General features: G+C 51.3%; 2 protein-coding genes across 2 annotated transcripts; both read left to right on the top strand.

Annotated features, from left to right (window-relative positions):
- Positions 1-12,870: 12,870 nt before the first annotated feature.
- On the top strand, positions 12,871-23,582 carry LOC126068862 (melanoma-associated antigen B2-like). Its single transcript, XM_049871551.1, has 5 exons — positions 12,871-12,982; positions 14,873-15,847; positions 21,256-21,339; positions 21,515-21,874; positions 23,569-23,582. The coding sequence occupies exons 1-5, from the start codon at positions 12,871-12,873 to the stop codon at positions 23,580-23,582; spliced, it is 1,545 nt and encodes a 514-aa protein (XP_049727508.1).
- A 235-nt stretch (positions 23,583-23,817) lies between these two features.
- Positions 23,818-24,861, top strand: LOC126068861 (melanoma-associated antigen B2-like). The gene has a single exon (XM_049871550.1). The coding sequence runs from the start codon at positions 23,818-23,820 to the stop codon at positions 24,859-24,861; it is 1,044 nt and encodes a 347-aa protein (XP_049727507.1).
- Positions 24,862-26,069: the final 1,208 nt, after the last annotated feature.

The following is a 26,069-nucleotide window of genomic DNA, read 5'->3' as shown; positions in this document are numbered from 1 at the left end:
AGTTGCCAAGTCTTGGTTTCCCTTATTCCATTTGGTAGAAGTAAAACATACACGTTCGTGGATTTGTTTAGCTTATACAAGGATGTGGGAGAAAATAAATCGTGATGACTTGACCTCTTGTTGACTGGCTCTGATTTTCCCGAAACAGTAATTGAGCATCTGCTCTTTGGAAGGCTTCATGCTAGTACTGGGGCCCTTTATGCAAAGGTGTCAAAGTCCCTGTGCATAGATTTTAGCGTCTAGGAGCAGCTAAGAAATAAGGAGGAGGTTGAGATACTGTGCAAGACCTCAGGACTACTACAAAAGGAGTCAGTACTTCAGGGTTCCCTCTAGTGCAAATACCCTGAGGGAGGGCAGTTTGGGGAATTGGGAAACTTTGATCTCTCAGTGGGGGTGGGGGAAATTTTCAGTTAGGAAGCATAGGGTAGAGAAGGGTAGGGGTGAGAAGAGCAGGTAGGGCTGAGGTTGGGTGGAGGGAATCCAGATAAGCCTATGGGAGAGGTGAGCAGGGCAAGACTCTCCCATGATGTGTCTGAGCCTGGAGAGGCTGAGCCTGGAATGGAAACCAGCTCTTCACGGTGACTCTGGGATTGGGGGTAAAGCAGAAAGAAATTTGCACTTCGGGAGCACTGGCAGGTGTCCTGTGCTGGGGTCCCAGTGCACTTGGACACATCCACTGACTAGGTGTGTTATGCATACCATGTCCATGGAGTTCCTGAGAAATAGAGCGCTCCTCCCTTGGTGTCAGGAAGCCACTGATAATAGCCTTTTGCTTTGGGGTGGGGGAGCCAAAGGGCATGCCATTGAGGGGACAGTAGAATGAGGTTGTCTTGAGTGTCATTTGGCAAACTCCAAGTGAAGACGACTTTTGGCCGTGGTGATGTGAATGAAAATTGCAGTGACATACACGGAAGGGCAGCTGGGAGGGGAAATTTTTGGTCCTTGACAGCACTTCTAGGAGCTTTGTGTTACATTAAACTGGGACAGTCTACACACACCCACATGAAAGAACATACTCCGTAATAGGGACTGAACTTACGCACCATGCCCCTCAAACACAGGTGCTATAAATCCTTACCCAGTAACTATGGTTATAACGTCATTTGGGAATGTGTATTGTTTTGTTAAAGAGACTGGATTGTAAGATGTGTCTTGAGTCAACCCAGAAGCTGCTCCAAGGGAGAAAGATGTGGTGCACAGCTTCTGTAAAGATGTATACCTTAGAAACTCTATGGGGCAGTTCTACTCTGTCCTGTTGCATCCCTGTGAGTCGGAATATTCTGGACAGCAGTGTTTTTTTTCCCAGGAGGTGTTGATTGACCAAGCGAGTAATCACAAGTGGGGAAAGATAGGTGCCACACCACATGAGATCTCCAAGGAGACAAGAAAGAGAAGCTGAAGAAAGACAAGGACCTTCCCCCACGGTAATCAAAGAGGTAAAGCTTTCCCCTACAGCCAGGACGCTGAATTCAGATTTCTAGGCTTCTAAACTGTGAGAAAACAAATTTCTATTTGTGAAAGCCATCCACTTGTGGTATTTCTGTTATGACAGCACTAGATAAGTATGAGACTCTCTAATGAGTGATAAAACGCTTTGGCCTTGACTACTAACATATATGTTCGTAGTGCAAACTCATCCAGTGGTACCGCAGAAGAAAGACCTGGCAATCTGTTTCTTTAAAGTTTATAGCCAAGGAAACCCTATAGGGCAGTTCCACAGGGTGTTGCATTTAGCTGGAATTGATTCAAGGGCAAGGAGTCACTGTAAAATATTACTTCATTTCTCTGCTCAAACAGCATTTTTTCTGATTTTGTTTTCTTGGTCCTAGAGTGCTGCATATTCTGACACATCGTGGAGTAAACAAAACCAAAAATCCTCAAGAGGAGGGTGGTATTGTAGAGTGTGAAAATGATCGTAGTAACGAGTGCCATTCTTTAAACGCCCGACATGTGCCGTCAGTTTGCCAGGTGCTTCACATGCCTTGCACACGATGCACCTGCCCTAGAAGACAGGGCTTATCAATCCCCCTGCACAGAAGAAGAACCCGAAGCTCAGAGAGTTTGTAATGTGTTTGCAAGTCTAGTATATGACCGAGCTAGATTAGGCCCCTGGTCTGAATCCGTCTGGAGCCTAGCTTGTTCCACTCCTCCCAGCCAGAGGCTTACCGTGTGTCTCTTAATTCACTGTTCTTCTCTCCACTACAAAATGTTTCTCAGGTCAGAAGACGAATAACTTGTGCCCAGAGCGTTGAGTCGGACTGTATAGCCAGAGCTATGTCAACACTAAAATAAGTGAGAGGTATGAATAAGGAAAAGATAAGAAAATATTCAGCGACAATGTAATCACTGACAAATGCAAGGCCAGATAACCTGAAAAGATCTGGGGCTCATAAAATCATCCCGAAGAGCCCCTGCCTGAAGAAAGGAGATCTAGTAGAGCCAAGGGTACCTGCACCTCCAGGTGTGGCTGAAGGAGAGAAGGATGAGGTCAGCCTGTTTTCCTGACAGCCCACCGCCTGTGTTGGGCTTCCTATCTTTGGCTGCATCTTCCCCACCTCATGCCACTTCTCACCCTGGGACAGGGACCCAATCTCTGCAATAGCAAAATTGCTCAAGTTTGCAAGGATGTGGCATTTCTCAGGAAGACTTTAATCAATCCTGTGAGGCCCCAGGAAAGTGTATGGTGCGGCACACCCTGACCTGTCCCTCTAGGGTCTCTGCGCGGCCCCTCCAGAAGAGTGACATCACCTAGTGTCCTGACCTTACAGATAGCCCTGAGAGAGCTTGAACAGTCCTGACTGGATATGACTCATCCTGACATCCAAATCAGAGGTCCCAGGTCAGTAAAGACCTTGATATGAGGGGAGCAGCCTGCGATTCAGAACGGAGTGGAATTTCAGGACTGGTCGGGTTCAAGATGAAGACTGTGAATGAGGAAGGAGGGAACCACCCACCTCAGACAGAGGAGGCCACACAAAATACCCCCTGCTGTCAGCACTGGGAGGCCCAGGGCAGAGTTGTCAGGATGAGGGGTCCCCTCGATTCTGCCTTGAGGGTATCAGGACTTGTGTGCATACCCCAGCTCCACAGAGGGAGGAGACTCAGGCCCTCAACACAGGCAAGGTGAGGACCCTGAGTTTTATGAGTGGGAACCCCATCAACAGAAGGAGCAGAAGAGAGCATCGCCTCTGTTCTCAGTCCTGGGAAGCCTCTGGGAGAGCCCTCTGACAGAGGTGCCCATCGATTCTTCTTAAGTGGTCTCAGGGAGGGAGGGTCCTGTCTAAAGGGGCGGCCCCAGATCTGCAGAGGGAGGAGTCTTGTCCCTACCTGGAGTTAGGTGTGGACCCTGAGTGTTTATGGGGCGACCTGCCGCCTAAAAAGGATCTGCCAGGCGCAGCGAAACAGCCTGCAATCCTGTGAGGCCCCAGGAAAGTGTATGGTGCGGCACACCCTGACCTGTCCCTCTAGGGTCTCTGCGCGGTGAGAATCCTGTTCTGAGCCTGCGAGTCAGGTCTCCATACGCGGGACTCCCAGGCTCTGATAGGTATCAAGGTGAGGACCCTGCGTGGGCACTAAGGGAACACTCACTCCAGAGCACTGGAGTCCCAAGGATCCTGTCCTTGCTGTCGGCCCTCGGAGACCCCCCTACCCCTGTAGGAGGGTCTTGATCCTTGCATGCCCTTGGTACAGCCTTGTACGGATGTGATGTGTCCTGGCTTCCATGTAGGAAGCGCTAGGAAAGGTGCAGCTTCTGGTTTGGGGGGCTGTGAGCTCTCCTCAGCAGAGGAGGGGGGAGTCTCCGAACTGATCGGGACTCAAGGTGAGGACTCTGAATGTGGACGGTTGTGCCAATTAACCCGAGAAAAGCGGGGTCCTATGAGCGCCGCCGCTGCTGTTGGCGCTCCGAGACACCCCGCTAAGGGCCTTGGCCCTCGGAGGCCCCCCCTATACCCTTGGCCGAATGTGTGGGGCGGGCATGCGCCGACTTCCATCCAGGAAGTGCCGGGAAGGCGAGGCCTCTGGTCTGATCGGGTTGAGACTTTCATCATCGGAGGAGGGTGGAGTCTCGGGACTGGTCAGGAGTCCAGGTGAGGACCCTGGATGTGGACTAATGGGATGGGTGGTCACTATCCCAGAACAGAGGAGATCCCACAAAGCCCCTCCCCTACCGCCAGCCTCAAGGCCACCAGGCTGACTTCGGCCCATAAAGTCTCAGGATGAGAGGCGCTTGGTTCAAGGAAGCACCCCAGTTCTGAAGAGCGGGGAGACCTAGACCGTAACTGTAGGTGAGGCTAGGACCTTAGGGGTGATGCAGAGGCTTTCCCTTAAAAGAGGGGTCGCCCACAGCCCAACCTTGCTTTCCAATCTGGGAGCCCCCGGGCAGGGGAACCGGGTGTGAAGCACTGCCACTTCCTTCTAGGGAGGTGAGGGCCTTATTCTGAGTCACAAATCCCATCCCCGCTTTGGGACGTACTCAAGTGAGTGGAGGGAGGAATCCCAAGTCCTACAAGGGGGCAAGTTCAGAAGGCTGAGGAATGAAGGGGTTACCAAATTGAGAACTCGGGGGTCAGATAACCCCCGTCGCCCTGGCCAGCCCTAGTATACCCGAAACAGCCTACAAAGGATATGGGTCCCTTTGACTTTGAACTCTGAGTTCTGAGGGATGTGGCCTCATGACAGCAGAGGGTGAGACTGAAGGGAATGGTGCAGACTGAAAGGAAGATATGATTGAGGTACTGGGACTACTCAACCCAACATGGGGAGGACTACACTAAGCCCTGCTAATGCCATTAGCCTTGGAATCCCATGACAAATTTGGCCAGTTCAGGGGACTCTGGACTTCTGCCTGGAGTGTCTGAGGGAGATGAGCGCCTTTGTTTAAGCCCTAATTCAAGAGATAGAGGAATCCCAGAAACTGGTGGGTGTCAAGGTAAACATCCTTTAGAAGGCACTAGGGAATTAACCACTCTTCTCCCCTCCTCCAAAGGAAGGAGGATGCAGAAAAGCCTCCACTGCTATTGGCCAGGGGAGCCACGGTCAGAGGTGTCAGGCTGAGGTGCCCCCTTATGTGTTCCTTGGGATAGGTGGTCTCAGGGACATGAAGCCCTTAGACTAACGGGGAGGCTTTTTCAGCAGAGGAAACCCTGGTGGCGTAGTGGTTAAGTTCTACGGCTCATAACCGGAGTATTGGCAATTCAGATGCACCATTTGCTTCTTGGAAACTCTGTGGGGAGATTCTACTCTGTCCTATAGGGTCGCTGTGAGTCGGAAGCGACTCGATGGCAACGGGTACCAACCGGGTGTTCAGTAGAGGCAGGAGACATGGCCTCTAATAGGAGTCTAGTTGAGGATACTGAGTTCTGATGAGGTGACTCCTCCCAGAAGAAAGGAAGCCCCACAGAGCCCCAACAGTGCGTTCAGACCTGGAGGACCTAGGTCTGGTGACCTAGTGAGTTTCACTCACTAACTCCCAGGGCATCTCAGGGAGGTGAGGGACCTGGTAAAAGGGGGCAGCCATGTGTGAGGACCCCGGTAGAGGACTGAGGCCTCCGAGGAACCCCAGACAGAACGGGCCCCAGTGTGCTGTCATCACTGAGACACCCTGCCAGAGGTGGTGGCAGAGCTGCTCCTTCAGTTCCTGCTTGTGGATCCCAAAGGGATTTGAGGCGTCAAGGTACTCTGGCCCTGCCAGCAGTTGACATCATGGCCCTAGGAGTGAAATTAAAAGAGCTCCCAATAACCCAGAGTACAGAGAGTCCCAAGTGTCAGCCCCTGCTGTCACCCCAGGAAGCCCCAAGTAGGGCTGACAATCTAGAACCTAATTCGTCCTCCAATTTCCTCTACAGGGTCCTGACCAGGACAATAGGTGCCTTGTGAGGTTATAAAGCAGTGTCCTCAAGAATCCTGCAGACTGAAAGCCAAGGTGGCGTCTGTCTGCTACAGGGGCACACGCCCTCTCAGCCTCCCTCCTCCTGTGGGCCAGCATCACCTGCCCTCCTTCTACACTCCTGCCTGCTATCCTTGAGCAGAGTCATCATGCCTCGTGGTCATCAGAGTAAGCTCCGCTCCCGTGCGAAACGTCGCCAGGCCCAAGGTGACACCGGCAGTGTCAAGGGTGCTCAGGCCAGTGCAGCAGAAGAGGAAGGGTCCCCCTCCTCTTCCACTCCTCCTTCTGGGGGGCCTCCCCAGAGCTCCCATGCTGCTCGCACTCCCCAGGGGTCTCGGAGGGCCCCATCCAGCAGCACTCGTGCTGCAGGTGCTTCGGGCAGAAGAGCTCCTAGAGGGGCCGAGGGCCAAGATGAGGGATGTCCAAGTTCCTCTTCTACCCCAGACCCCAGTCAGAGGTCACGTAGAGACCCTCTAACCAAGAGGGTGGTCATGTTGTCGCAGTTCCTGCTGTCCAAGTATGAAATGCAAGAACGCATTACCAAGGGAAAAATGATGAAGATCATCAACAAAAGGTACAAGGAGCACTTCCCTGAGATCCTGAGGAGAGCCTCTGAGTACATCGAGCTGGCCTTTGGCCTTGACGTGAAGGAAGTCGATTCCAAAGGTCAGTCCTATACCGTTGTCAGCAAATTGGAGATCGCCGAGGAAGAGAATCTGAGTGGTGGCAGGGGCTTTCCCAAGAAGGGGCTCCTGATGCCTCTCCTGGCCATGATCTACACGAATGGAAACCGTGCCAGCGAGGAGGAGATGTGGGAATTCCTGAATATGGTGGGGATGTACGATGGCAAGACGCACTTCCTCTTTGGGGAGCCCCGGAAGCTCATCACCAAAGATTTGGTGCAGGAAAAGTACCTGGAGTACCGGCAGGTGCCCAACAGTGATCCTCCACGCTACCAATTCCTGTGGGGTCCCAGAGCCCAAGCCGAAGCCATCAAGACAAAAGTCCTGGAGTTTTTGGCCAAGGACAAGAATACGTTTTCCAGTGTCTTCCAAGCCCTGTATGGAGAAAGTTGGGGAGATGAGGAAGAGAGAGCTGCAGGCAGAGAATGGGCTGGGGCTGGTCCTCATGCCAGGGCCAGGGCTAGTGTCAGGGCGAGTTCAGCAGGCCGTCCCATCCGTGGTGAAGTCTGATGCAGATTCTTCACTTTGTTGTTGAAAATGGTTGTTAACCTTCTAAGTAGTGGAGGCAGCATGGGGCTGGAGGGCGCACATGTATGTCTTCTTGGATTCCTGTTATACTGGAGTAACTTGTAGATTAAGCTTTTTTTTTTTTTTGTATTTTTTGAATGTAGTTCCTTTTAATTGAAGGTTTATTAAGATTCAGAAGCTCAATTCAACCTCATGCATTCATTGCTATTTTATTGCTTGATTTAGGAGTAAGTGTTTTGTATTGTGTAAAACAAATTGAAAACCCTTGAATCTACTTTGATGAATCCAGAACTAGTTAACGTGGTATCAGAATAGGGATGTTCTTTGGAACATTAAAGACATCCGCAAGAATTAGTTGGGATCACAAGATAGAGGTGGAGAAACATAAAGGTTGGTCAAGTCTTGGTTTCCTCTATTCCATTCGGTAAAAGTAAAACGTACATGTGCCTGGATTTGTTTAGCTCATTCAAGGCTGTTGTAGAAAATAAATCCTGATGATTTGATCTCTTGTTCCCTGGCTCTTATTTTCCCCGAAGAAAAATTGTGCATCTGCCCTTTGGAAGGCTTCATGCTAGTACTGGGGCCCTTTAGGCAAAGGTGTCGAAGCCCGTGTGTACGGATTTTAGAGTCTCATAGCAGCTACGATAGAAGGAGGAGTTTGAGATACACTCCGAGACCTCAAACCAAACCAAACCAAAGCAAACCCACTGCCGTCGAGTCGATTCCAACTCATAGCGACCCTATAGGACAGAGTAGAACTGCCCCATAGAGTTTCCAAGGAGCATCTGGCGGATTCGAACTGCCGATGCTTTGGTTAGCAGCCGTAGCGATTAACCACTACGCCACCAGGGTTTCCTCCAAGACCTCTGGACTAGTGAAAAAGGAGTGAGCACCTCAGGGGTCCCTCTAGTGTAAATGCCCTGAGGGAGGGCAGTTTGGGCCCTTGGGAAACGCTGATCTCTCAGTGGGGGTGGGGGAAATTTTCAGTTAGGAAGCATAGGGTAGGGAAGGGTAGGGGGTGAGAAGAGCAGGTAGGGGTGAGGTTGGGGGGAGGGAGTCCAGATAAGCCTGTGGGAGGGGTGAGCAGGGCAAGACACTCCCATGATGTGTCTGAGCCTGGAGAGGCTGAGCCTGGAATGGAAACCAGCTCTTCACGGTGACTCTGGGATTGGGGGTAAAGCAGAGAGAAATCCCCACTTGGAGCAGGACTGGCAGGTGTCCTGTGCTGTTGTCGCAGCGCACTTGGACACATCCACTGACTAGGTGTGTTATGCATACCATGTCCACGGAGTTCCTGAGAAATAGGGCGCTCCTCCCTTGGTGTCAGGAAGCCACTGATAATAGCCTTTTGCTTTGGGGTGGGGGAGCCAAAGGGCATGCCATTGAGGGGACAGTAGAATGAGGTTGTCTTGAGTGTCATTTGGCAAACTCCAAGTGAAGACGACTTTTGGCCGTGGTGATGTGAATGAAAATTGCGGTGACATACATGGAAGGGCAGCTGGGAGGGGAAATTTTTGGTCCTTGACAGCACTTCTAGGAGCTTTGTGTTGCATTAAACTGGGACAGTCTACACACACCCACATGAAAGAACATACTCCGTAATAGGGACTGAACTTACGCACCATGCCCCTCAAACACAGGTGCTATAAATCCTTACCCAGCAACTATGGTTATAATGTCATTTGGGAATGTGTATTGTTTTGTTAAAGAGACTGGATTGTAAGGTGTGTCTTGAGTCAACCCAGAAGCTGCTCCAAGGGAGAAAGATGTGGTGGACAGCTTCTGTAAAGATTTACAGCCTCAGAAATGCTATGGGAGATCTTGAGAAATAGTATAAACTGAGAAGAACACATACTTTTGTGGTTACGAGCGGGGGAGGGAGGGAGGGTGGGAGAGGGTTATTTACTGATCAGTTAGTAGATAAGAACTATTTTAGGTGAAGGGAAGGACAATACTCAATACACCGAAGGTCAGCTCAAATGGACTGGACCAAAAGCAAAGAAGTTTCTGGGATAAACTGAATGCTTCAAAGGTCAGCGGAGCAAGGGCGGGGGTTCGGGGACTATGGCTTAAGGGAACTTCTAAGTCAATTGGCAAAATAATACTATTAGGAAAACATTCTGCATCCCACTTTGAAATGTGGCGTCTGGGGTCTTAAAGGCTAACAAGCGGCCATCTAGACGCATCAGTGGGTCTCAACCCACCTGGATGAAAGGAGAATGAAGAAGAAGAACACCAAGGTCACACGACAACCATGAGCCCAAGAGACAGAAAGGGCCACACGAATCAGAGGCTTACATCATCCTGAGACCAGAAGAACTAGATGGTGCCTGGCCACAACCGATGACTTCCCTGACAGGGAGCGCAACAGAGAACCCCTGAGGGAGCAGGAGATCAGTGGGATGCAGACCCCAAATTCTCATAAAAAGACCAGACTGAATGGTCCGACTGAGACTAGAGGAATCCCCGCGGTCATGGTCCCCAAACCTTCTGTTGGCCCAGGACAGGATCCATTCCCGAAGACAACTCATCAGACATGGAAGGGACTGGACAATGGGTAGGAGAGAGATGCCGATGAAGAATGAGCTACTTGTATCAGGTGGACACTTGAGACTGTGTTGGCATCTCCTGTCTGGAGGGGAGATAGGAGGGTAGAGAGGCTTAGAAACTGGCAGAATCGTCACGAAAGGATAGACTGGAAGGGCTGACTCATTAGGGGGAGAGTAAGTGGGAGTATGGAGTAAGGTGTATATAAGCTTATGTGTGACAGACTGACTTGATTTGTAAACGTTCACTTAAAGCTCAATAAAAATTATATATATAAAAAAAGAAAGAAATGCTATGGGGCAGTTCTACTCTGTTCCGTTGCATCCCTGTGAGTTGTAATATTCTGGACAGCGGTGGTTTTTTTTCCCAGGGGGTGTTGATTGACCAAGCGAGTAATCACAGGTGGGGAAAGATAGGTGCCACACCACATGAGATCTCCAAGGAGACAAGAAAGAGAAGCTGAAGAAAGACAAGGACCTTCCCCCACGGTAATCAAAGAGGTAAAGCTTTCCCCTACAGCCAGGACGCTGAATTCAGATTTCTAGGCTTCTAAACTGTGAGAAAACAAATTTCTATTTGTGAAAGCCATCCACTTGTGGTATTTCTGTTATGACAGCACTAGATAAGTATGAGACTCTCTAATGAGTGATAAAACGCTTTGGCCTTGACTACTAACATATATGTTCGTAGTGCAAACTCATCCAGTGGTACCGCAGAAGAAAGACCTGGCAATCTGTTTCTTTAAAGTTTATAGCCAAGGAAACCCTATAGGGCAGTTCCACAGGGTGTTGCATTTAGCTGGAATTGATTCAAGGGCAAGGAGTCAGTGTAAAACATTACTTCATTTCTCTGCTCAAACAGCATTTTTTCTGATTTTGTTTTCTTGGTCCTAGAGTGCTGCATATTCTGACACATCGTGGAGTAAACAAAACCAAAAATCCTCAAGAGGAGGGTGGTATTGTAGAGTGTGAAAATGATCGTAGTAACGAGTGCCATTCTTTAAACGCCCGACATGTGCCGTCAGTTTGCCAGGTGCTTCACATGCCTTGCACACGATGCACCTGCCCTAGAAGACAGGGCTTATCAATCCCCCTGCACAGAAGAAGAACCCGAAGCTCAGAGAGTTTGTAATGTGTTTGCAAGTCTAGTATATGACCGAGCTAGATTAGGCCCCTGGTCTGAATCCGTCTGGAGCCTAGCTTGTTCCACTCCTCCCAGCCAGAGGCTTACCGTGTGTCTCTTAAGTCACTGTTCTTCTCTCCACTACAAAATGTTTCTCAGGTCAGAAGACGAATAACGCTGTGCCCAGAGCGTTGAGTCGGACTGTATAGCCAGAGCTATGTCAACACTAAAATAAGTGAGAGGTATGAATAAGGAAAAGATAAGAAAATATTCAGCGACAATGTAATCACTGACAAATGCAAGGCCAGATAACCTGAAAAGATCTGGGGCTCATAAAATCATCCCGAAGAGCCCCTGCCTGAAGAAAGGAGATCTAGTAGAGCCAAGGGTACCTGCACCTCCAGGTGTGGCTGAAGGAGAGAAGGATGAGGTCAGCCTGTTTTCCTGACAGCCCACCGCCTGTGTTGGGCTTCCTATCTTTGGCTGCATCTTCCCCACCTCATGCCACTTCTCACCCTGGGACAGGGACCCAATCTCTGCAATAGCAAAATTGCTCAAGTTTGCAAGGATGTGGCATTTCTCAGGAAGACCTTAACCAAAGAGGAGCCCAGAAGAGGACCCCAGTGAATGAAAAGAGAGAGGAAAAACACACCAGAATTTAGGGATTACACAAAGAACTGCAGGGCTTGCTCTCAGCCCTACAGAGCCCCAGGTAGTGGCCTCACTTATTCTTGAGGTTTCTCAGGGACCTAAGAGGTTGGCTGAAGGACACTCTCCAAGTCGGAAAAGCAAGGATACTCAGCCTCCGAGAGATATCTAAGTGATGAAGCTGAATGAAGATGATGGGCGGCCCCTCCAGAAGAGTGACATCCCCTAGTGTCCTGGCCTTACATTTGGCCCTGAGAGAGCTTGAACAGTCCTGACTGGATATGACTCATCCTGACGTCCAAATCAGAGGTCCCAGGTCAGTGAAGACCTTGATATGAGGGGAGCAGCCTGCGATTCAGAACGGAGTGGAATTTCAGGACTGGTCGGGTTCAAGATGAAGACTGTGAATGAGGAAGGAGGGAACCACCCACCTCAGACAGAGGAGGCCACACAAAATACCCCCTGGTTTTGTCAGCACTGGGAGGCCCAGGGCAGAGTTGTCAGGATGAGGGGTCCCCTCGATTCTGCCTTGAGGGTATCAGGACTTGTGTGCATACCCCAGCTCCACAGAGGGAGGAGACTCAGGCCCTCAACGGAGGCAAGGTGAGGACCCTGAGTTTTATAAGTGGGAACCCCATCAACAGAAGGAGCAGAAGAGAGCATCGCCTCTGTTCTCAGTCCTGGGAAGCCTCTGGGAGAGCCCTCTGACAGAGGTGCCCATCGATTCTTCTTAAGTGGTCTCAGGGAGGGAGGGTCCTGTCTAAAGGGGCGGCCCCAGATCTGCAGAGGGAGGAGTCTTGTCCCTACCTGGAGTTAGGTGTGGACCCTGAGTGTTTATGGGGCGACCTGCCGCCTAAAAAGGATCTGCCAGGCGCAGCGAAACAGCCTGCAATCCTGTGAGGCCCCAGGAAAGTGTATGGTGCGGCACACCCTGACCTGTCCCTCTAGGGTCTCTGCGCGGTGAGAATCCTGTTCTGAGCCTGCGAGTCAGGTCTCCATACGCGGGACTCCCAGGCTCTGATAGGTATCAAGGTGAGGACCCTGCGTGGGCACTAAGGGAACACTCACTCCAGAGCACTGGAGTCCCAAGGATCCTGTCCTTGCTGTCGGCCCTCGGAGACCCCCCTACCCCTGTAGGAGGGTCTTGATCCTTGCATGCCCTTGGTACAGCCTTGTACGGATGTGACGTGTCCTGGCTTCCATGTAGGAAGCGCTAGGAAAGGCGCAGCTTCTGGTTTGGGGGGCTGTGAGCTCTCCTCAGCAGAGGAGGGGGGAGTCTCCGAACTGATCGGGACTCAAGGTGAGGACTCTGAATGTGGACGGTTGTGCCAATTAACCCGAGAAAAGCGGGGTCCTATGAGCGCCGCCGCTGCTGTTGGCGCTCCGAGACACCCCGCTAAGGGCCTTGGCCCTCGGAGGCCCCCCTATACCCTTGGCCGAATGTGTGGGGCGGGCATGCGCCGACTTCCATCCAGGAAGTGCCGGGAAGGCGAGGCCTCTGGTCTGACCGGGTTGAGACTTTCATCATCGGAGGAGGGTGGAGTCTCGGGACTGGTCAGGAGTCCAGGTGAGGACCCTGGATGTGGACTAATGGGATGGGTGGTCACTATCCCAGAACAGAGGAGATCCCACAAAGCCCCTCCCCTACCGCCAGCCTCAAGGCCACCAGGCTGACTTCGGCCCATAAAGTCTCAGGATGAGAGGGGCTTGGTTCAAGGAAGCACCCCAGTTCTGAAGAGCGGGGAGACCTAGACCGTAACTGTAGGTGAGGCTAGGACCTTAGGGGTGATGCAGAGGCTTTCCCTTAAAAGAGGGGTCGCCCACAGCCCAACCTTGCTTTCCAATCTGGGAGCCCCCGGGCAGGGGAACCGGGTGTGAAGCACTGCCACTTCCTTCTAGGGAGGTGAGGGCCTTATTCTGAGTCACAAATCCCATCCCCGCTTTGGGACGTACTCAAGTGAGTGGAGGGAGGAATCCCAAGTCCTACAAGGGGGCAAGTTCAGAAGGCTGAGGAATGAAGGGGTTACCAAATTGAGAACTCGGGGGTCAGATAACCCCCGTCGCCCTGGCCAGCCCTAGTATACCCGAAACAGCCTACAAAGGATATGGGTCCCTTTGACTTTGAACTCTGAGTTCTGAGGGATGTGGCCTCATGACAGCAGAGGGTGAGACTGAAGGGAATGGTGCAGACTGAAAGGAAGATATGATTGAGGTACTGGGACTACTCAACCCAACATGGGGAGGACTACACTAAGCCCTGCTAATGCCATTAGCCTTGGAATCCCATGACAAATTTGGCCAGTTCAGGGGACTCTGGACTTCTGCCTGGAGTGTCTGAGGGAGATGAGCGCCTTTGTTTAAGCCCTAATTCAAGAGATAGAGGAATCCCAGAAACTGGTGGGTGTCAAGGTAAACATCCTTTAGAAGGCACTAGGGAATTAACCACTCTTCTCCCCTCCTCCAAAGGAAGGAGGATGCAGAAAAGCCTCCACTGCTATTGGCCAGGGGAGCCACGGTCAGAGGTGTCAGGCTGAGGTGCCCCCTTATGTGTTCCTTGGGATAGGTGGTCTCAGGGACATGAAGCCCTTAGACTAACGGGGAGGCTTTTTCAGCAGAGGAAACCCTGGTGGCGTAGTGGTTAAGTTCTACGGCTCATAACCGGAGTATTGGCAATTCAGATGCACCATTTGCTTCTTGGAAACTCTGTGGGGAGATTCTACTCTGTCCTATAGGGTCGCTGTGAGTCGGAAGCGACTCGATGGCAACGGGTACCAACCGGGTGTTCAGTAGAGGCAGGAGACATGGCCTCTAATAGGAGTCTAGTTGAGGATACTGAGTTCTGATGAGGTGACTCCTCCCAGAAGAAAGGAAGCCCCACAGAGCCCCAACAGTGCGTTCAGACCTGGAGGACCTAGGTCTGGTGACCTAGTGAGTTTCACTCACTAACTCCCAGGGCATCTCAGGGAGGTGAGGGACCTGGTAAAAGGGGGCAGCCATGTGTGAGGACCCCGGTAGAGGACTGAGGCCTCCGAGGAACCCCAGACAGAACGGGCCCCAGTGTCATCACTGAGACACCCTGCCAGAGGTGGTGGCAGAGCTGCTCCTTCAGTTCCTGCTTGTGGATCCCAAAGGGATTTGAGGCGTCAAGGTACTCTGGCCCTGCCAGCAGTTGACATCATGGCCCTAGGAGTGAAATTAAAAGAGCTCCCAATAACCCAGAGTACAGAGAGTCCCAAGTGTCAGCCCCTGCTGTCACCCCAGGAAGCCCCAAGTAGGGCTGACAATCTAGAACCTAATTCGTCCTCCAATTTCCTCTACAGGGTCCTGACCAGGACAATAGGTGCCTTGTGAGGTTATAAAGCAGTGTCCTCAAGAATCCTGCAGACTGAAAGCCAAGGTGGCGTCTGTCTGCTACAGGGGCACACGCCCTCTCAGCCTCCCTCCTCCTGTGGGCCAGCATCACCTGCCCTCCTTCTACACTCCTGCCTGCTATCCTTGAGCAGAGTCATCATGCCTCGTGGTCATCAGAGTAAGCTCCGCTCCCGTGCGAAACGTCGCCAGGCCCAAGGTGACACCGGCAGTGTCAAGGGTGCTCAGGCCAGTGCAGCAGAAGAGGAAGGGTCCCCCTCCTCTTCCACTCCTCCTTCTGGGGGGCCTCCCCAGAGCTCCCATGCTGCTCGCACTCCCCAGGGGTCTCGGAGGGCCCCATCCAGCAGCACTCGTGCTGCAGGTGCTTCGGGCAGAAGAGCTCCTAGAGGGGCCGAGGGCCAAGATGAGGGATGTCCAAGTTCCTCTTCTACCCCAGACCCCAGTCAGAGGTCACGTAGAGACCCTCTAACCAAGAGGGTGGTCATGTTGTCGCAGTTCCTGCTGTCCAAGTATGAAATGCAAGAACGCATTACCAAGGGAAAAATGATGAAGATCATCAACAAAAGGTACAAGGAGCACTTCCCTGAGATCCTGAGGAGAGCCTCTGAGTACATCGAGCTGGCCTTTGGCCTTGACGTGAAGGAAGTCGATTCCAAAGGTCAGTCCTATACCGTTGTCAGCAAATTGGAGATCGCCGAGGAAGAGAATCTGAGTGGTGGCAGGGGCTTTCCCAAGAAGGGGCTCCTGATGCCTCTCCTGGCCATGATCTACACGAATGGAAACCGTGCCAGCGAGGAGGAGATGCGGGAATTCCTGAATATGGTGGGGATGTACGATGGCAAGACGCACTTCCTCTTTGGGGAGCCCCGGAAGCTCATCACCAAAGATTTGGTGCAGGAAAAGTACCTGGAGTACCGGCAGGTGCCCAACAGTGATCCTCCACGCTACCAATTCCTGTGGGGTCCCAGAGCCCAAGCCGAAGCCATCAAGACAAAAGTCCTGGAGTTTTTGGCCAAGGACAAGAATACGTTTTCCAGTGTCTTCCAAGCCCTGTATGGAGAAAGTTGGGGAGATGAGGAAGAGAGAGCTGCAGGCAGAGAATGGGCTGGGGCTGGTCCTCATGCCAGGGCCAGGGCTAGTGTCAGGGCGAGTTCAGCAGGCCGTCCCATCCGTGGTGAAGTCTGATGCAGATTCTTCACTTTGTTGTTGAAAATGGTTGTTAACCTTCTAAGTAGTGGAGGCAGCATGGGGCTGGAGGGCGCACATGTATGTCTTCTTGGATTCCTGTTATACTGGAGTAACTTGTAGATTAAGCTTTTTTTTTTTTTTTTGTATTTTTTGAATGTAGTTCCTTTTAATTGAAGGTTTATTAAGATTCAGAAGCTCAATTCAACCTCATGCATTCATTGCTATTTTATTGCTTGATTTAGGAGTAAGTGTTTTGTATTGTGTAAAACAAATTGAAAACCCTTGAATCTACTTTGATGAATCCAGAACTAGTTAACGTGGTATCAGAATAGGGATGTTCTTTGGAACATTAAAGACATCCGCAAGAATTAGTTGGGATCACAAGATAGAGGTGGAGAAACATAAAGATTGGTCAAGTCTTGGTTTCTTCTATTCCATTCGGTAAAAGTAAAACGTACATGTGCCTGGATTTGTTTAGCTCATTCAAGGCTGTTGTAGAAAATAAATCCTGATGATTTGATCTCTTGTTCCCTGGCTCTTATTTTCCCCGAAGAAAAATTGTGCATCTGCCCTTTGGAAGGCTTCATGCTAGTACTGGGGCCCTTTAGGCAAAGGTGTCGAAGCCCGTGTGTACGGATTTTAGAGTCTCATAGCAGCTACGATAGAAGGAGGAGTTTGAGATACACTCCGAGACCTCAAACCAAACCAAACCAAAGCAAACCCACTGCCGTCGAGTCGATTCCGACTCATAGCGACCCTATAGGACAGAGTAGAACTGCCCCATAGAGTTTCCAAGGAGCATCTGGCGGATTCGAACTGCCGATGCTTTGGTTAGCAGCCGTAGCGATTAACCACTACGCCACCAGGGTTTCCTCCAAGACCTCTGGACTAGTGAAAAAGGAGTGAGCACCTCAGGGGTCCCTCTAGTGTAAATGCCCTGAGGGAGGGCAGTTTGGGCCCTTGGGAAACGCTGATCTCTCAGTGGGGGTGGGGGAAATTTTCAGTTGGGAAGCATAGGGTAGGGAAGGGTAGGGGGTGAGAAGAGCAGGTAGGGGTGAGGTTGGGGGGAGGGAGTCCAGATAAGCCTGTGGGAGGGGTGAGCAGGGCAAGACACTCCCATGATGTGTCTGAGCCTGGAGAGGCTGAGCCTGGAATGGAAACCAGCTCTTCACGGTGACTCTGGGATTGGGGGTAAAGAAGAGAGAAATCCCCACTTGGAGCAGGACTGGCAGGTGTCCTGTGCTGTTGTCCCAGTGCACTTGGACACATCCACTGACTAGGTGTGTTATGCATACCATGTCCATGGAGTTCCTGAGAAATAGGGCGCTCCTCCCTTGGTGTCAGGAAGCCACTGATAATAGCCTTTTGCTTTGGGGTGGGGGAGCCAAAGGGCATGCCATTGAGGGGACAGTAGAATGAGGTTGTCTTGAGTGTCATTTGGCAAACTCCAAGTGAAGACGACTTTTGGCCGTGGTGATGTGAATGAAAATTGCGGTGACATACATGGAAGGGCAGCTGGGAGGGGAAATTGTTGGTCCTTGACAGCACTTCTAGGAGCTTTGTGTTGCATTAAACTGGGACAGTCTACACACACCCACATGAAAGAACATACTCCGTAATAGGGACTGAACTTAACGCACCATGCCCCTCAAACACAGGTGCTATAAATCCTTACCCAGCAACTATGGTTATAATGTCATTTGGGAATGTGTATTGTTTTGTTAAAGAGACTGGATTGTAAGGTGTGTCTTGAGTCAACCCAGAAGCTGCTCCAAGGGAGAAAGATGTGGTGGACAGCTTCTGTAAAGATTTACAGCCTCAGAAATGCTATGGGAGATCTTGAGAAATAGTATAAACTGAGAAGAACACATACTTTTGTGGTTACGAGCGGGGGAGGGAGGGAGGGTGGGAGAGGGTTATTTACTGATCAGTTAGTAGATAAGAACTATTTTAGGTGAAGGGAAGGACAATACTCAATACACCGAAGGTCAGCTCAAATGGACTGGACCAAAAGCAAAGAAGTTTCCGGGATAAACTGAATGCTTCAAAGGTCAGCGGAGCAAGGGCGGGGGTTCGGGGACTATGGCTTAAGGGAACTTCTAAGTCAATTGGCAAAATAATACTATTAGGAAAACATTCTGCATCCCACTTTGAAATGTGGCGTCTGGGGTCTTAAAGGCTAACAAGCGGCCATCTAGACGCATCAGTGGGTCTCAACCCACCTGGATGAAAGGAGAATGAAGAAGAAGAACGCCAAGGTCACACGACAACCATGAGCCCAAGAGACAGAAAGGGCCACACGAATCAGAGGCTTACATCATCCTGAGACCAGAAGAACTAGATGGTGCCTGGCCACAACCGATGACTTCCCTGACAGGGAGCGCAACAGAGAACCCCTGAGGGAGCAGGAGATCAGTGGGATGCAGACCCCAAATTCTCATAAAAAGACCAGACTGAATGGTCCGACTGAGACTAGAGGAATCCCCGCGGTCATGGTCCCCAAACCTTCTGTTGGCCCAGGACAGGATCCATTCCCGAAGACAACTCATCAGACATGGAAGGGACTGGACAATGGGTAGGAGAGAGATGCCGATGAAGAATGAGCTACTTGTATCAGGTGGACACTTGAGACTGTGTTGGCATCTCCTGTCTGGAGGGGAGATAGGAGGGTAGAGAGGCTTAGAAACTGGCAGAATCGTCACGAAAGGATAGACTGGAAGGGCTGACTCATTAGGGGGAGAGTAAGTGGGAGTATGGAGTAAGGTGTATATAAGCTTATGTGTGACAGACTGACTTGATTTGTAAACGTTCACTTAAAGCTCAATAAAAATTATATATATAAAAAAAGAAAGAAATGCTATGGGGCAGTTCTACTCTGTTCCGTTGCATCCCTGTGAGTTGTAATATTCTGGACAGCGGTGGTTTTTTTTCCCAGGGGGTGTTGATTGACCAAGCGAGTAATCACAGGTGGGGAAAGATAGGTGCCACACCACATGAGATCTCCAAGGAGACAAGAAAGAGAAGCTGAAGAAAGACAAGGACCTTCCCCCACGGTAATCAAAGAGGTAAAGCTTTCCCCTACAGCCAGGACGCTGAATTCAGATTTCTAGGCTTCTAAACTGTGAGAAAACAAATTTCTATTTGTGAAAGCCATCCACTTGTGGTATTTCTGTTATGACAGCACTAGATAAGTATGAGACTCTCTAATGAGTGATAAAACGCTTTGGCCTTGACTACTAACATATATGTTCGTAGTGCAAACTCATCCAGTGGTACCGCAGAAGAAAGACCTGGCAATCTGTTTCTTTAAAGTTTATAGCCAAGGAAACCCTATAGGGCAGTTCCACAGGGTGTTGCATTTAGCTGGAATTGATTCAAGGGCAAGGAGTCAGTGTAAAACATTACTTCATTTCTCTGCTCAAACAGCATTTTTTCTGATTTTGTTTTCTTGGTCCTAGAGTGCTGCATATTCTGACACATCGTGGAGTAAACAAAACCAAAAATCCTCAAGAGGAGGGTGGTATTGTAGAGTGTGAAAATGATCGTAGTAACGAGTGCCATTCTTTAAACGCCCGACATGTGCCGTCAGTTTGCCAGGTGCTTCACATGCCTTGCACACGATGCACCTGCCCTAGAAGACAGGGCTTATCAATCCCCCTGCACAGAAGAAGAACCCGAAGCTCAGAGAGTTTGTAATGTGTTTGCAAGTCTAGTATATGACCGAGCTAGATTAGGCCCCTGGTCTGAATCCGTCTGGAGCCTAGCTTGTTCCACTCCTCCCAGCCAGAGGCTTACCGTGTGTCTCTTAAGTCACTGTTCTTCTCTCCACTACAAAATGTTTCTCAGGTCAGAAGACGAATAACGCTGTGCCCAGAGCGTTGAGTCGGACTGTATAGCCAGAGCTATGTCAACACTAAAATAAGTGAGAGGTATGAATAAGGAAAAGATAAGAAAATATTCAGCGACAATGTAATCACTGACAAATGCAAGGCCAGATAACCTGAAAAGATCTGGGGCTCATAAAATCATCCCGAAGAGCCCCTGCCTGAAGAAAGGAGATCTAGTAGAGCCAAGGGTACCTGCACCTCCAGGTGTGGCTGAAGGAGAGAAGGATGAGGTCAGCCTGTTTTCCTGACAGCCCACCGCCTGTGTTGGGCTTCCTATCTTTGGCTGCATCTTCCCCACCTCATGCCACTTCTCACCCTGGGACAGGGACCCAATCTCTGCAATAGCAAAATTGCTCAAGTTTGCAAGGATGTGGCATTTCTCAGGAAGACCTTAACCAAAGAGGAGCCCAGAAGAGGACCCCAGTGAATGAAAAGAGAGAGGAAAAACACACCAGAATTTAGGGATTACACAAAGAACTGCAGGGCTTGCTCTCAGCCCTACAGAGCCCCAGGTAGTGGCCTCACTTATTCTTGAGGTTTCTCAGGGACCTAAGAGGTTGGCTGAAGGACACTCTCCAAGTCGGAAAAGCAAGGATACTCAGCCTCCGAGAGATATCTAAGTGATGAAGCTGAATGAAGATGATGGGCGGCCCCTCCAGAAGAGTGACATCCCCTAGTGTCCTGGCCTTACATTTGGCCCTGAGAGAGCTTGAACAGTCCTGACTGGATATGACTCATCCTGACGTCCAAATCAGAGGTCCCAGGTCAGTGAAGACCTTGATATGAGGGGAGCAGCCTGCGATTCAGAACGGAGTGGAATTTCAGGACTGGTCGGGTTCAAGATGAAGACTGTGAATGAGGAAGGAGGGAACCACCCACCTCAGACAGAGGAGGCCACACAAAATACCCCCTGGTTTTGTCAGCACTGGGAGGCCCAGGGCAGAGTTGTCAGGATGAGGGGTCCCCTCGATTCTGCCTTGAGGGTATCAGGACTTGTGTGCATACCCCAGCTCCACAGAGGGAGGAGACTCAGGCCCTCAACGGAGGCAAGGTGAGGACCCTGAGTTTTATAAGTGGGAACCCCATCAACAGAAGGAGCAGAAGAGAGCATCGCCTCTGTTCTCAGTCCTGGGAAGCCTCTGGGAGAGCCCTCTGACAGAGGTGCCCATCGATTCTTCTTAAGTGGTCTCAGGGAGGGAGGGTCCTGTCTAAAGGGGCGGCCCCAGATCTGCAGAGGGACGAGTCTTGTCCCTACCTGGAGTTAGGTGTGGACCCTGAGTGTTTATGGGGCGACCTGCCGCCTAAAAAGGATCTGCCAGGCGCAGCGAAACAGCCTGCAATCCTGTGAGGCCCCAGGAAAGTGTATGGTGCGGCACACCCTGACCTGTCCCTCTAGGGTCTCTGCGCGGTGAGAATCCTGTTCTGAGCCTGCGAGTCAGGTCTCCATACGCGGGACTCCCAGGCTCTGATAGGTATCAAGGTGAGGACCCTGCGTGGGCACTAAGGGAACACTCACTCCAGAGCACTGGAGTCCCAAGGATCCTGTCCTTGCTGTCGGCCCTCGGAGACCCCCCTACCCCTGTAGGAGGGTCTTGATCCTTGCATGCCCTTGGTACAGCCTTGTACGGATGTGACGTGTCCTGGCTTCCATGTAGGAAGCGCTAGGAAAGGTGCAGCTTCTGGTTTGGGGGGCTGTGAGCTCTCCTCAGCAGAGGAGGGGGGAGTCTCCGAACTGATCGGGACTCAAGGTGAGGACTCTGAATGTGGACGGTTGTGCCAATTAACCCGAGAAAAGCGGGGTCCTATGAGCGCCGCCGCTGCTGTTGGCGCTCCGAGACACCCCGCTAAGGGCCTTGGCCCTCGGAGGCCCCCCTATACCCTTGGCCGAATGTGTGGGGCGGGCATGCGCCGACTTCCATCCAGGAAGTGCCGGGAAGGCGAGGCCTCTGGTCTGACCGGGTTGAGACTTTCATCATCGGAGGAGGGTGGAGTCTCGGGACTGGTCAGGAGTCCAGGTGAGGACCCTGGATGTGGACTAATGGGATGGGTGGTCACTATCCCAGAACAGAGGAGATCCCACAAAGCCCCTCCCCTACCGCCAGCCTCAAGGCCACCAGGCTGACTTCGGCCCATAAAGTCTCAGGATGAGAGGGGCTTGGTTCAAGGAAGCACCCCAGTTCTGAAGAGCGGGGAGACCTAGACCGTAACTGTAGGTGAGGCTAGGACCTTAGGGGTGATGCAGAGGCTTTCCCTTAAAAGAGGGGTCGCCCACAGCCCAACCTTGCTTTCCAATCTGGGAGCCCCCGGGCAGGGGAACCGGGTGTGAAGCACTGCCACTTCCTTCTAGGGAGGTGAGGGCCTTATTCTGAGTCACAAATCCCATCCCCGCTTTGGGACGTACTCAAGTGAGTGGAGGGAGGAATCCCAAGTCCTACAAGGGGGCAAGTTCAGAAGGCTGAGGAATGAAGGGGTTACCAAATTGAGAACTCGGGGGTCAGATAACCCCCGTCGCCCTGGCCAGCCCTAGTATACCCGAAACAGCCTACAAAGGATATGGGTCCCTTTGACTTTGAACTCTGAGTTCTGAGGGATGTGGCCTCATGACAGCAGAGGGTGAGACTGAAGGGAATGGTGCAGACTGAAAGGAAGATATGATTGAGGTACTGGGACTACTCAACCCAACATGGGGAGGACTACACTAAGCCCTGCTAATGCCATTAGCCTTGGAATCCCATGACAAATTTGGCCAGTTCAGGGGACTCTGGACTTCTCCCTGGAGTGTCTGAGGGAGATGAGCGCCTTTGTTTAAGCCCTAATTCAAGAGATAGAGGAATCCCAGAAACTGGTGGGTGTCAAGGTAAACATCCTTTAGAAGGCACTAGGGAATTAACCACTCTTCTCCCCTCCTCCAAAGGAAGGAGGATGCAGAAAAGCCTCCACTGCTATTGGCCAGGGGAGCCACGGTCAGAGGTGTCAGGCTGAGGTGCCCCCTTATGTGTTCCTTGGGATAGGTGGTCTCAGGGACATGAAGCCCTTAGACTAACGGGGAGGCTTTTTCAGCAGAGGAAACCCTGGTGGCGTAGTGGTTAAGTTCTACGGCTCATAACCGGAGTATTGGCAATTCAGATGCACCATTTGCTTCTTGGAAACTCTGTGGGGAGATTCTACTCTGTCCTATAGGGTCGCTGTGAGTCGGAAGCGACTCGATGGCAACGGGTACCAACCGGGTGTTCAGTAGAGGCAGGAGACATGGCCTCTAATAGGAGTCTAGTTGAGGATACTGAGTTCTGATGAGGTGACTCCTCCCAGAAGAAAGGAAGCCCCACAGAGCCCCAACAGTGCGTTCAGACCTGGAGGACCTAGGTCTGGTGACCTAGTGAGTTTCACTCACTAACTCCCAGGGCATCTCAGGGAGGTGAGGGACCTGGTAAAAGGGGGCAGCCATGTGTGAGGACCCCGGTAGAGGACTGAGGCCTCCGAGGAACCCCAGACAGAACGGGCCCCAGTGTCATCACTGAGACACCCTGCCAGAGGTGGTGGCAGAGCTGCTCCTTCAGTTCCTGCTTGTGGATCCCAAAGGGATTTGAGGCGTCAAGGTACTCTGGCCCTGCCAGCAGTTGACATCATGGCCCTAGGAGTGAAATTAAAAGAGCTCCCAATAACCCAGAGTACAGAGAGTCCCAAGTGTCAGCCCCTGCTGTCACCCCAGGAAGCCCCAAGTAGGGCTGACAATCTAGAACCTAATTCGTCCTCCAATTTCCTCTACAGGGTCCTGACCAGGACAATAGGTGCCTTGTGAGGTTATAAAGCAGTGTCCTCAAGAATCCTGCAGACTGAAAGCCAAGGTGGCGTCTGTCTGCTACAGGGGCACACGCCCTCTCAGCCTCCCTCCTCCTGTGGGCCAGCATCACCTGCCCTCCTTCTACACTCCTGCCTGCTATCCTTGAGCAGAGTCATCATGCCTCGTGGTCATCAGAGTAAGCTCCGCTCCCGTGCGAAACGTCGCCAGGCCCAAGGTGACACCGGCAGTGTCAAGGGTGCTCAGGCCAGTGCAGCAGAAGAGGAAGGGTCCCCCTCCTCTTCCACTCCTCCTTCTGGGGGGCCTCCCCAGAGCTCCCATGCTGCTCGCACTCCCCAGGGGTCTCGGAGGGCCCCATCCAGCAGCACTCGTGCTGCAGGTGCTTCGGGCAGAAGAGCTCCTAGAGGGGCCGAGGGCCAAGATGAGGGATGTCCAAGTTCCTCTTCTACCCCAGACCCCAGTCAGAGGTCACGTAGAGACCCTCTAACCAAGAGGGTGGTCATGTTGTCGCAGTTCCTGCTGTCCAAGTATGAAATGCAAGAACGCATTACCAAGGGAAAAATGATGAAGATCATCAACAAAAGGTACAAGGAGCACTTCCCTGAGATCCTGAGGAGAGCCTCTGAGTACATCGAGCTGGCCTTTGGCCTTGACGTGAAGGAAGTCGATTCCAAAGGTCAGTCCTATACCGTTGTCAGCAAATTGGAGATCGCCGAGGAAGAGAATCTGAGTGGTGGCAGGGGCTTTCCCAAGAAGGGGCTCCTGATGCCTCTCCTGGCCATGATCTACACGAATGGAAACCGTGCCAGCGAGGAGGAGATGCGGGAATTCCTGAATATGGTGGGGATGTACGATGGCAAGACGCACTTCCTCTTTGGGGAGCCCCGGAAGCTCATCACCAAAGATTTGGTGCAGGAAAAGTACCTGGAGTACCGGCAGGTGCCCAACAGTGATCCTCCACGCTACCAATTCCTGTGGGGTCCCAGAGCCCAAGCCGAAGCCATCAAGACAAAAGTCCTGGAGTTTTTGGCCAAGGACAAGAATACGTTTTCCAGTGTCTTCCAAGCCCTGTATGGAGAAAGTTGGGGAGATGAGGAAGAGAGAGCTGCAGGCAGAGAATGGGCTGGGGCTGGTCCTCATGCCAGGGCCAGGGCTAGTGTCAGGGCGAGTTCAGCAGGCCGTCCCATCCGTGGTGAAGTCTGATGCAGATTCTTCACTTTGTTGTTGAAAATGGTTGTTAACCTTCTAAGTAGTGGAGGCAGCATGGGGCTGGAGGGCGCACATGTATGTCTTCTTGGATTCCTGTTATACTGGAGTAACTTGTAGATTAAGCTTTTTTTTTTTTTTTTTTGTATTTTTTGAATGTAGTTCCTTTTAATTGAAGGTTTATTAAGATTCAGAAGCTCAATTCAACCTCATGCATTCATTGCTATTTTATTGCTTGATTTAGGAGTAAGTGTTTTGTATTGTGTAAAACAAATTGAAAACCCTTGAATCTACTTTGATGAATCCAGAACTAGTTAACGTGGTATCAGAATAGGGATGTTCTTTGGAACATTAAAGACATCCGCAAGAATTAGTTGGGATCACAAGATAGAGGTGGAGAAACATAAAGATTGGTCAAGTCTTGGTTTCTTCTATTCCATTCGGTAAAAGTAAAACGTACATGTGCCTGGATTTGTTTAGCTCATTCAAGGCTGTTGTAGAAAATAAATCCTGATGATTTGATCTCTTGTTCCCTGGCTCTTATTTTCCCCGAAGAAAAATTGTGCATCTGCCCTTTGGAAGGCTTCATGCTAGTACTGGGGCCCTTTAGGCAAAGGTGTCGAAGCCCGTGTGTACGGATTTTAGAGTCTCATAGCAGCTACGATAGAAGGAGGAGTTTGAGATACACTCCGAGACCTCAAACCAAACCAAACCAAAGCAAACCCACTGCCGTCGAGTCGATTCCGACTCATAGCGACCCTATAGGACAGAGTAGAACTGCCCCATAGAGTTTCCAAGGAGCATCTGGCGGATTCGAACTGCCGATGCTTTGGTTAGCAGCCGTAGCGATTAACCACTACGCCACCAGGGTTTCCCCCAAGACCTCTGGACTAGTGAAAAAGGAGTGAGCACCTCAGGGGTCCCTCTAGTGTAAATGCCCTGAGGGAGGGCAGTTTGGGCCCTTGGGAAACGCTGATCTCTCAGTGGGGGTGGGGGAAATTTTCAGTTGGGAAGCATAGGGTAGGGAAGGGTAGGGGGTGAGAAGAGCAGGTAGGGGTGAGGTTGGGGGGAGGGAGTCCAGATAAGCCTGTGGGAGGGGTGAGCAGGGCAAGACACTCCCATGATGTGTCTGAGCCTGGAGAGGCTGAGCCTGGAATGGAAACCAGCTCTTCACGGTGACTCTGGGATTGGGGGTAAAGAAGAGA

This window comes from Elephas maximus, chromosome X (genome assembly GCF_024166365.1).
Source record: "Elephas maximus indicus isolate mEleMax1 chromosome X, mEleMax1 primary haplotype, whole genome shotgun sequence".
NCBI classification, from domain to species: domain Eukaryota; kingdom Metazoa; phylum Chordata; class Mammalia; order Proboscidea; family Elephantidae; genus Elephas; species Elephas maximus.
The sequence above is the reverse complement of the archived record's forward strand: the minus strand, read 5'-3'. Positions and strand labels throughout refer to the sequence as shown.

What these genes read in the sequence shown, in the direction of transcription:
- LOC126068862 (XM_049871551.1), top strand. Translation starts at nt 12,871, where the DNA reads ATGCGCCGACTTCCATCCAGGAAGTGCCGGGAAGGCGAGGCCTCTGGT. An exon ending in GGGACTGGTCAGGAGTCCAG is followed by an intron (nt 12,983 to 14,872) that starts GTGAGGACCCTG and finishes CCTGTGGGCCAG; the next exon opens with CATCACCTGCCCTCCTTCTA. An exon ending in AGGCTCTGATAGGTATCAAG is followed by an intron (nt 21,340 to 21,514) that starts GTGAGGACCCTG and finishes GCTTCCATGTAG; the next exon opens with GAAGCGCTAGGAAAGGTGCA.
- LOC126068861 (XM_049871550.1), top strand. Translation starts at nt 23,818, where the DNA reads ATGCCTCGTGGTCATCAGAGTAAGCTCCGCTCCCGTGCGAAACGTCGC.